The sequence below is a fragment of the Populus nigra genome, chromosome 7, assembly GCF_951802175.1.
Source record: "Populus nigra chromosome 7, ddPopNigr1.1, whole genome shotgun sequence".
NCBI lineage: Eukaryota > Viridiplantae > Streptophyta > Magnoliopsida > Malpighiales > Salicaceae > Populus > Populus nigra.
In genome coordinates this window covers 16,324,052-16,334,301 of record NC_084858.1, presented here as the reverse complement: position 1 = coordinate 16,334,301, position 10,250 = coordinate 16,324,052, and the positions used below count along the sequence as shown (strand labels likewise).

At 33.9% G+C, this 10,250-nt stretch overlaps 2 protein-coding genes across 2 annotated transcripts; one reads left to right on the top strand and one right to left on the bottom strand.

The window, feature by feature from the left end:
• Positions 1–543: 543 nt before the first annotated feature.
• LOC133698578 (uncharacterized) lies at positions 544–2,878 on the bottom strand. The gene is made up of 5 exons (XM_062121554.1): positions 2,807–2,878; positions 2,522–2,572; positions 1,317–1,390; positions 1,079–1,205; positions 544–1,006 (listed from the first exon to the last, which is right to left on the bottom strand). The coding sequence occupies exons 2-5, from the start codon at positions 2,522–2,524 to the stop codon at positions 701–703; spliced, it is 510 nt and encodes a 169-aa protein (XP_061977538.1). The 5' UTR covers positions 2,525–2,572; positions 2,807–2,878; the 3' UTR covers positions 544–700.
• Positions 2,879–3,825: 947 nt separating this feature from the next.
• LOC133698577 (probable receptor-like protein kinase At5g24010) lies at positions 3,826–7,536 on the top strand. Its single transcript, XM_062121553.1, has one exon. The coding sequence runs from the start codon at positions 4,838–4,840 to the stop codon at positions 7,319–7,321; it is 2,484 nt and encodes an 827-aa protein (XP_061977537.1). The 5' UTR covers positions 3,826–4,837; the 3' UTR covers positions 7,322–7,536.
• Positions 7,537–10,250: the final 2,714 nt, after the last annotated feature.

Below are 10,250 nucleotides of genomic sequence, written 5' to 3'. Positions count from 1 at the left end.
GATAAATATCCATTCCACAAAAAAAACATCTCTCCCCAAATTCATCTATTGCATTGCACAAAGCTCAATCCAAAAATTGAGATATAATTATTATCATCAGTAGAATAGAATACATATCATTTTTCTGTGCAAATTATAATAAATTATGTGCAATTCTCCATGGTGACATGAATGGAGATACGTTATTACAAAAAAACATTTTTAAATTTTTGGTATGAAAAAAAAAAGGAAAAAAAAGATCCCATTATCGATCTGATTCTTGTCCAATAAAAAATTTACAAATTTTCCTATAAGAAAAGTAAAAAACAAAATCAAGATTTTGTCATTCAATTCTCAAGATAAGAATCATCTCTTTTAAGAACATGTAACATGAAGTATTTCAAACCTCATTTAACAGCTTATATTTTCGATTGATATATATATTTGTCAAAGCATCCAGATTTTCATTTCAAAGGGGTATGAAAATCTATATGATAAAATCAATTTTTGTAGTCCTAGAAATGTTAGCAGCACAATTTTGATACGAGCAACCAAGCCAGAAGGTAATGCACAAAACTCAAGCAATTGAAACCCGCAGCAGATGATGTTCCCATGATGTTATGTATCAAAATAATCCTAAGGCTAAAACCATACTGAGTATATTCCAAGAAACAGTAAATGGGTTTTGAAACCCTTTAGTTTTCAAAGTTCTCTTCAGCACCTATCCCTTGTCTTGTGAGTGGTCAAGACTATCCTTACATGAGTCACTGTCAGCTTGCTTCTGCTTCTTCACACTAGGGCCCCCTTCTTCCAAGGCTCTCAATTTGTTCTTTATTGCAGCTATCTTGGCACTACGACTTGTCTGCCCTAAAGTGCTACCAGTAAGGCCAGCTTTCTTTGCCTCACCAAGTGCTGTGGAAGAATCCTGTGTTGCTTCATCCAAGTATTTCTCGCTGGCAAGACGAACAACCAAAGGGCGGCCACAAGCTAACCTCCCATGCATCTTCTCCTTGGCCAGTTTAGCTTCCTGCATACTCACTTTAAATGTGGAAATCAGGAGTTTGCCTTGGTACAAAAGCAAAAGAAGCATACAGCTTACCTCTTTAGTGCTAAACTGGATAAAAGCGAAGCCCCTTGGCTCTCCACGTTTTGGTCCACGAGTATGCCATAGAAATTCTTCGGATAAAATCTTGCCATAGGGAGTAAACATCTTAATCAGCGCAGCCCTGAAGAAGATGCAGAGAGTAAACGAAACAGCAAAACATGATAATATGAATTTATGCTGACACTTGCACCACACAAAAAATTATGAATTCGACATCCATAAATTTACTTACTCTGTTATTCTCAAGTCAAGGTTACCGATATAAACTCTACTTTCAGCCTTCTCATCAATTAAAAAATTAGGATCCTGCATCCAATTATCACACCGAGAAAACCATCATCCCATTATGCATCATGAAAGAAATAAAACATCACACCAAGATTACACTTAAGCTCAGCCTTCCACGGTGTTACGAAAAATGTTGAGCATTTGAATATGAGGACCAAATCAATCAAGACATGTTGAGATACTGGTCAAAACCCATTTTCCAAGACATTCATATGTTGACCATATCAAAACCTCCAATTCCCTGGTAAAATGCCTCTAACAATGTCTTCAAAAAACTCAGCCCGTTCTCACTTGTGAGACAGAGAAAGAGAAAGAGAGCTTTGGTATCAACAAGCCACCCAATGTTGCATAAGATACTCTGACTCTTTCTTTACCCCCAAGAATACCCGTGTGAAATAACTAGGCATGGGTTATGACACTTAAACACTTAATATAAACGAAAAAGTTTAAGGAAGTTCTGTATAGCAACTGATTCCGACACAAGTATGCACGTTGAACATGAACTTGTATTAGATACAGATGTCCCAAGACCAAGTAACATATTCTCTGAAAGTAAAACATGGTCTAGCATTTCTGTATAACTGTCTACTCATGGTTCATTTTTTATGATCAAGATTAAAAACAAAAGGCGGTTTTAAAAACATTCAGAGTTAAACGACTATATCAAAACTTCCAAATACACAATGAAATACTCTCATTAAAGTTCCAATAAACTCATCCCTTCCCAAGCGCAGACCAGCAAAGGTTTTTTTTCCGACCACATGGTCTCAAACAACCAAATACTCGAGCTTGCCTTCAACAAGCAACCTACCTAATGTTCTGTGTATTACTCAAGCAACTCACTTTTCCATGGAACACCTGTGCAAGATACTAGATACTCGAACACAGGCGCCACCACTTGGACATTTCAAATCAAAGTAAAATGTCGGAAAATATCGAAGTCGGACATGGATATGCTTGTCGAACACAACACACACCCGTATCAATTGCAAATTAATCTCCAAGTTTAATCAACGTGATCAGTGACTACCGAGACTAACCTAAGAAGCGTCAATTTGGTAAACAATTACAAATCTTAAAAAACACAAAGCAATAAACACATATAATAATAAAAATAAAAAATAATAATTGAAAAGTGAATTCCTTTACCATAATGGGATTCAAGCAAGGAACTTTAAGAGATTTCCAACATCAAAATACCTGCATTATAATAACAAAACAAACACCAGAGCCCAACATTAACTATTGACTATGCATTTTCAATACATATCGGTATAAAGCAACGAAATTTATGCATATTTAAGCTGAATTATGATATTATATTGAATGATTTATCAGATTGGGGAGATTAAATAAAAAGGTTTGTAAAGAAAAACCCTAGAAATTGGAAATTATAAATCAAAATCAAGAAAAGATTTTATTTTGATTACTTACAGTGAGAAAATAATTGAGAGAGAGAGAGAGAGAGAGAGTGGGGATTTTGATCATCGCTGAAAAGTAGATTTCTAGCGTCGGTTTTATTCAAGACTTAAGTACCTACGAAAACGACGTAGTAGTAAGAGTTTTTTTTTTTTTCAAGAAGAAAACATAGATTTTAAAGTCGACAAGTTCTGAATCATAAATTTGGTGATTAATTTCATTCAACCAAATTTTTATTTTATAAAAAAATAAAAATAATATTATTTTAAATTTAAAAAAATTAATGGATTTTCATCAGTTTTTTATTGAGTTTTTCTAAGTTAATCAAGTCATGAATTAATCTATCATACTAAATTAATTCTTATTTTGTTTTTATTAAAATGGGGCCTAAGCTTTGAATCAACCTACCAATATAAATAATATCATATTTTAAAACAGTAAAAAAAAATATTACTCCCTTTTTTTTCTTATTGAAGATGGATATTAAGCTGAGTAATTTAATAAATTTCAAATTCATAATTTAATTTGAAATAAATTTTAATTTGAATTAATTTTGATATTTACTTGATTAAATCCAAGCTATTCATCAAGTTCATCTAATTAATTTCAGACTAAATGATGGATTTAAAAAAGCTAAAACAATGTAATTTTAAATAAAAATAATAGATCTAAATTGATTTGTAGACCCAACAAATCCAATAACAGTGCATTGTTTTAATTTTTAAGTCTCGGAAATCTTAATTGAATTTTGATTTTCTTTGTTTTTTTTAATGTTCTGTTCATAATGGATTAAAGACGAGAGAGTAATGCCCTTTCATGGGTTATTAATGGAGCTCCAATTCATGAGACCAGATATTCTGGCGAAGTCCACCTCATCAGATCTCCCCAATGCAGCCCACTTAGTCTTTTTGGGCCAATAAATTCATGAAGGGCTCTTTCATCTGGGAAATTAAGATGACATAATCTTTAATCCAAAGGACTAACACATTAATCTAATTGAATTAAGCTTTTCATTATAGATTGATTAGCTAATAATGTATCTTCTCATTCTTTCTCCGATGCCTTTAAATATATTTTCTCATCATGACTTTACCATGAAATACTTCTTTCAATCAGTTTCCCTCAATGTGTTTGGATTCTTTTAAGAGATAATGAAAACAGCAGCACTCACATCTCTTCGAGGTAAAATTCATGGAATCATGATTAGGGTTACAGCTCATTCATGTAACACATGCATGAAAATGACATCCACCAAGCAAAGCAAATTCAAAGAAATTTTGCCCACCAAGGCAATACACCGCCCATCCATCTGCTTAACGATGGTGATGCCACTAAACCCACAAGCTGATGGAGCATCCAGGGGCCAGAGCTATCAAGACTATAATAATGGCAATTGATTGCGCGGTACCCCTTTGTCAAAGGGTGAAGAAATTTTGTGTCTTCTTTGACATCTTTTTCCGCCCAACTTAAATTTATGGCTGAGGGGCTGATTGCTATGGCATGTGTGGTGCAACTGTGCAGGAAACTTGGGGTTTGGCCGAGATGAATGATAAACACTTGAGAATTCTATTTGTCAACTGATCCTTTAGTGTTGAGAATTAGGGTTTTCTAAATTATTCTGTATGATATAGGAATGCAATGAAATCTGTCGTCCACTTTGTGAAGCTAGTGGACTACAAGTAATAAGTCATCAGTGCATATCTATATTATTGCTAGCTAGTGGATCAGGTGAATTAAAAATGCTTTTTAATGGATTAATAGAAAGTTTTCAATTTTTTTGTTGTGTTAATGTTTAGATTCTGGAAATGAAAAATTGGGTAGCAGCAGTACTTCCAATAGACACAAAAATGTAGAGGAACTAGCTTTTTTTTCTCGTGGTTGTCAAACTTGATTTGGAGACTAATTTCAAAAGTCAAATTTCAACTGATCCTGTTCTTGCACAGGCACACCTATCTTCAACACTTCACCATAATCATGTACTGATCTCCATGTCTTAAAAGCTCTCCCTTCAATCTCTCTTGATGAAACCCCAAAAAACCTGCTTCAATGGAAACCAAAACACTTCTTTTGCTCTCCCTGACACTGCTCTCTCTCGTCTCTTTCTCCACCTCTTTCACTCCTACGGACAACTACCTTATCAACTGTGGTTCAAACACCAACACCTCTTTCATTCCTACAGATAGCAGAATTTTTGGAGCTGATTCCACTTCACAAGGTTCAATCTTTCCCTCGAAAGGCCTGTCCATTTCACCCAAGAACCAAAACCCATCTCCAAATTCACCAACTTTGTACAACACAGCTAGAGTTTTCACTACTGCTTCAAGCTACAAGTTCAGTACTAAGAGAAACGGGACCCACTTTATACGTTTGCATTTCTTTCCGTTTAAAGCGCAAGACTTAGATTTATCTACTGCAAAGTTTAGTGTTTTAGTTAATGGGAATTTGTTGTTGAGTGATTTTAGTACCAAAGTTGTTGTGCTTAAAGAGTACGTATTTAGAGTTGATGATAATGCTCTTGAAATTTTGTTTAGTCCTGTTGGTAAATCAAGTTTTGGATTTGTGAATGCAATTGAAGTGTTTTCAGCTCCTAAGGATTTTATTCTTGATGAGGGAGCTAAATTGGTTAGTGCTAATGGAATTGAAGTGTACAAGAATCTTTCTTCACATGTTTTAGAGACAATTCATAGGATTAATGTTGGAGGTTCAAAATTGGTGCCTTTTAATGATACTGTGTGGAGAACTTGGATTCCTGATGAGGATTTTCTTGTTTTTAAATATGCTGCGAAACGTGCAGTTACTACTCGAGCTCCCAATTATCAGATTGGGGGAGCTAGTAGGGAGATTGCACCTGAAAATGTATATATGACTGCACAGCAGTTGAATAAGGATAATAACCCAATTCAGTCAAGATTTAACATCACATGGGATTTTCCAGTGGGATCTGTTGGGGTTCGGCACTTGGTTCGATTACATTTCTGTGATATTGTCAGTATTTCACTTAATCAGTTGTACTTTGATGTGTACCTAAACGAGTACTCCGCGGAAAGTGATTTTGATTTGTCATCCCTTACATTCCATGTACTTTCATCTCCAATGTATGTAGACTATATTGTGGATTCTAATGATTTAGGGGCTGTGCGTGTTAGTGTTGGACCTTCGGCCATTAGTGGTCCTTTGAAAGTCAATGCTATTTTGAATGGGGTCGAGATCATGAAGATGATAAATCCTTCTGGTTCGCAAAGTGGTTCCAAGAAGAGAACTGTTTGGATTGCGGTGGGTTCGAGTATAGGAGGCTTTGTTGTTCTGTGTTTGATTGTCTTTGTAGTAACACTTTCTTGTAAATGCAAGAAGAAGAAACCGAAACCAAGACGAGTAGAAAGTGCAGGATGGACACCTGTATGTGTTTATGGAGGTAGTACTCATGGTAGAATGTCAGAAGTGACTGTGAATGAATATCGCAGCTTGAAGATCCCTTTTGCTGACGTACAGTTGGCGACCAACAATTTTGATAACCGTCTGAAAATTGGTTCGGGTGGATTTGGTATTGTTTTCAAAGGTGTTCTTAAAGACAACACAAAGGTTGCTGTAAAGAGGGGTCTGCCAGGATCCAGGCAAGGGCTCCCGGAATTCCAATCTGAAATAACAGTTTTGTCGAAGATACGCCACCACCATCTTGTTTCCCTCATTGGGTATTGTGAAGAACAGTCAGAAATGATCCTTGTCTATGAGTACATGGAAAAAGGTCCATTGAAGGAACACTTGTATGGCCCGGGATGTTCTCATCTGTCCTGGAAGCAAAGGCTTGAGATTTGCATCGGTGCAGCAAGAGGAATTCACTACCTGCATACGGGTTCTGCTCAAGGCATTATCCATCGTGACATCAAGTCTACAAATATTTTGCTAGATGAAAATTACGTATCCAAGGTTGCTGATTTCGGTCTTTCACGATCAGGCCCATGTCTGGATGAGACTCATGTAAGTACTGGTGTAAAAGGAAGTTTTGGATATCTTGATCCAGAGTACTTCCGAAGACAGCAGCTTACTGACAAATCAGATGTTTATTCATTTGGAGTGGTGCTTTTGGAAGTTCTTTGTGCGAGGCCTGCAGTTGATCCCTTACTTGCTACGGAGCAGGTGAATTTAGCAGAATGGGCAATGCAATGGCAGAAGAAGGGCATGCTCGAGCAAATTATCGATCCTCATCTCGCGGGACAGATAAAGCAAAATTCTTTGAAGAAATTTGGAGAGACAGCAGAGAAATGTGTGGCTGACTACGGTGTCGATAGGCCAAGCATGGGCGATGTATTATGGAATTTGGAGCACGCGTTTCAGCTTCAAGAATCTGGTTCTGAACCATCAAGAGAACCACGCGAAGACAGCAATGTGAATGCACCGGAGCTCCCATCACCTAGAATAGCTCCCCAAGATCCATCAAATAACTCTGAGACTGAAACAGACAGTGGTGATGGTACCTCAGAGATTAAAAACAGCCAAGTTTTTTCACAGTTGATGACCAATGATGGCAGATAGTTTTCTTCACTCTTACCTTAACTTAAACAGTCTAAATTGCGGGGGCAATTTCAAAGTCACTGCATTGTATCATGTCTCAGGACTTCTCCTCGGCATCATTCCTTGGGTGCACTAGAGACGCCTCCTCTTCCCATCTTTTTTTTCCTTCTCTACTACTTTTAAGCTGTATTTTATCTTCATTTACATAGTGAATATGATTGCAAGTGTTTCAAACACATCTAGGTTATATATTCTGTCCCCTGAGATTTAGCATTCCTGCTGTGTTAAAATGACAGGAAAAATAAAGAAAATTTTAAAAATATATATTTTTTAGTCTAATCAGAGCATAAAAACGAGACAACTAATTAATTCGCTATATAATCATGTTTGTAAAATGCGATTATAAAATTTTAATTTGATACAACAATTAAATTAAAAATTATATATATTTTCATTCAAAAAAACTCGTATAACTTTTTAAGTAAAATTTATATAATAAGCTTTCCTCTAACGGGATGTTATTAAAAAGCACAAGGTATTTTTTTTATTATTGTCAACATGAGTTTTCGGATCAGCTTGTGTGCATCTTAACTAATCCTATGGATCTTGAAGTTAGCGACTATGTAAATCTTCAATGGCTATCATATTAGCAATCACATGACTCAAACCTGAAATCACGAGAAAACAAATCTTTTAGTTTTAATTTTTTTTTATCACTATATTACCTACTACTAAATGATTACACAAGATCATTTTTTAATATTTTGAGAGGGAGTGAGAGATTCGTCTGGAACGTGATCAAAAGCAAGTGTGCTCAGTGCTCACCCCTCCTTGCAAACAATGTATTTACTATTTAGTTTGGTAGTGATGTTTATGGATTGATTAATTATTTGGTTTTATGAATCTAATTTATTTTTTTAATCAATGTGGTTAATAATTAATACCTATAAAAAGTAACAAACTATTCTCGATAGTTATCTAAAGCATTGTTACGGCATGAAGCAGCCTCCATTAGTGAATCGGCTGCATTGTCGAGCTGCAGGATGCCGATTTGCTGAAGTTCAGGACTCGAAACATCAAGAATTATGTCTGTGCCCCCACATCCATGTCTATCTCGAGGCTTCCTGTGGATGATTCAGACTCAAATTATTAATTAGCCCACAAGTCAATTATGCAGCAAAGCTGGTATTCACTTGTCTGCCTCTGTATGTCACCGTGATCGCTTCTAACGTCATGCTATTGAACTTGAAAAACAACTTAGATTTTTGAATTATTTAGTTATTTTTTTTATTTAAACGACACAACTTCAATTTTTAAAAAACAAAATCATCAATATTAAGGCAAAAACGGTTGGATAGTGTAGAGTAGATCTCTAAAAACTCCATTGAAAAAATATCAATCCTTACTCGAAGAACTTGAAACAATTTGGATTATTGAGTTAATCAGGATTTTTTTCTATTAAAAAGAGATATTTTCAAAAAAAAATTAAAAGAATCCTTGACATTGACGCAAATGGGGCTGTGTGTAGATAAATCAACTGAGTTTTACTAGCTAGATATTTTTTTTTTAACTTAACTTGGAATTTATTCTAGATAATGTTCTGAGTTGTCAAGTACACCCAGCAGAGGTCGGTCGGGTTTATCAAGTACAGGAAAACAACTGGAGTTCGAGGGAGTGCATGGACCAGGCTCGTCCTGGGCCCGTAGCAAAGTGAGTCTCGAGTGGGTCTCCTCAGCGTCACACGATTTTTCATTACTGTAAGCCGTGGTTGTAATGATTATTTTTAAAATATTTTTTATTTATAAATATTTTTTAATAATATTTTTTAATTTTTTTAAAATTATTTTTGATATTAACATATGAAAATATTATCTTAAAATATAAAAAAATCTTAATTTAAAATAAAAAAAATTAAATTTTTCAAAAATTATTTTTAAAATATAAAAATAAATAATATTTCCCGTCTTGTCCCACCTCCTACAAAGTAACGGCTTGTAAAGGTGTGACAAGAATATTTACCAGAGAAAATAAGATAATAATGACGTGATATGATAGCAAATGATCATCTTGATTTGAAAATATAATAATAGTTATTTTTTAAATAATTTTTTATGTTAAAATATATGTTAATAATATTTTTTTATTTTAAAAAATTATTTTTAATATCAACATATCAAAATAATTTAAAATATATAAATTATATTAAATTTTAATAAAAAAATACATTAAATTTTTAAAAACATAATTTGGATGGCGTTTCTAAACACATTCTAAATATCTCTACTCGAGGAGTCCGAAGAGCAATCAACTCCCTTTGCAACTTGTTTCATCTCACCGAAAGTCCAAGCAAAAGGGATCTAGGGTTCGATCACAATCATGGTTGGAAAGTAATTAGCAATGTTTGGTATTGTGGTTGGAAAGTAATTTTAAAATTGTTTTTATTTTTTTTAATTAATATATTTTTTATGTTTTTAAATTATTTTAATATAATGATATTAAAAATAATTTTAAAAAAATAAAAAAATATTATTTTAATATATTTTAAAATAAAAAATATTTTAAAAAAATAATTATTACTACATTTTCAAACACTGAGACAAAACCTCTTGTTTGATTGACAATGGAAAGTCTAGTGCCCTGATTTCAAGATTAAGATTTTCGAAGATCAAAGGGTGATATATTACGCTACTATATAACTTTATACAATTCAAAGAGCTGCCGACACAATTATTTAAAGGTGTACATCCTTTTTAGTTGAATTTCCATGAAAAAAAATAAAAAGTGTTAGATATAATATAATTAATCTGTGAATCAATTATTTTTATTTTAATAATATTATTTTTTAAAAAAAATAAATCAAGAAAGAGTGTTTTTAGTATGTCCATGTTAGATATATGAGTGTGTTTAGTATTGCAGTAGCTGTTATAATTGTGGTTTGAAAAAAGTTGTT

Excerpts from the sequence above, each read along its gene's own strand:
- LOC133698578 (XM_062121554.1), bottom strand. Across the intron at positions 1,206-1,316 it reads CTTGACTTGAGAATAACAGA|GGCTGCGCTGATTAAGATGT; the intron begins GTAAGTAAATTT and ends CATCTTCTTCAG. Across the intron at positions 1,007-1,078 it reads TCCAGTTTAGCACTAAAGAG|GAAGCTAAACTGGCCAAGGA; the intron begins GTAAGCTGTATG and ends GTGAGTATGCAG.
- LOC133698577 (XM_062121553.1), top strand. The coding sequence starts at position 4,838 with ATGGAAACCAAAACACTTCTTTTGCTCTCCCTGACACTGCTCTCTCTC.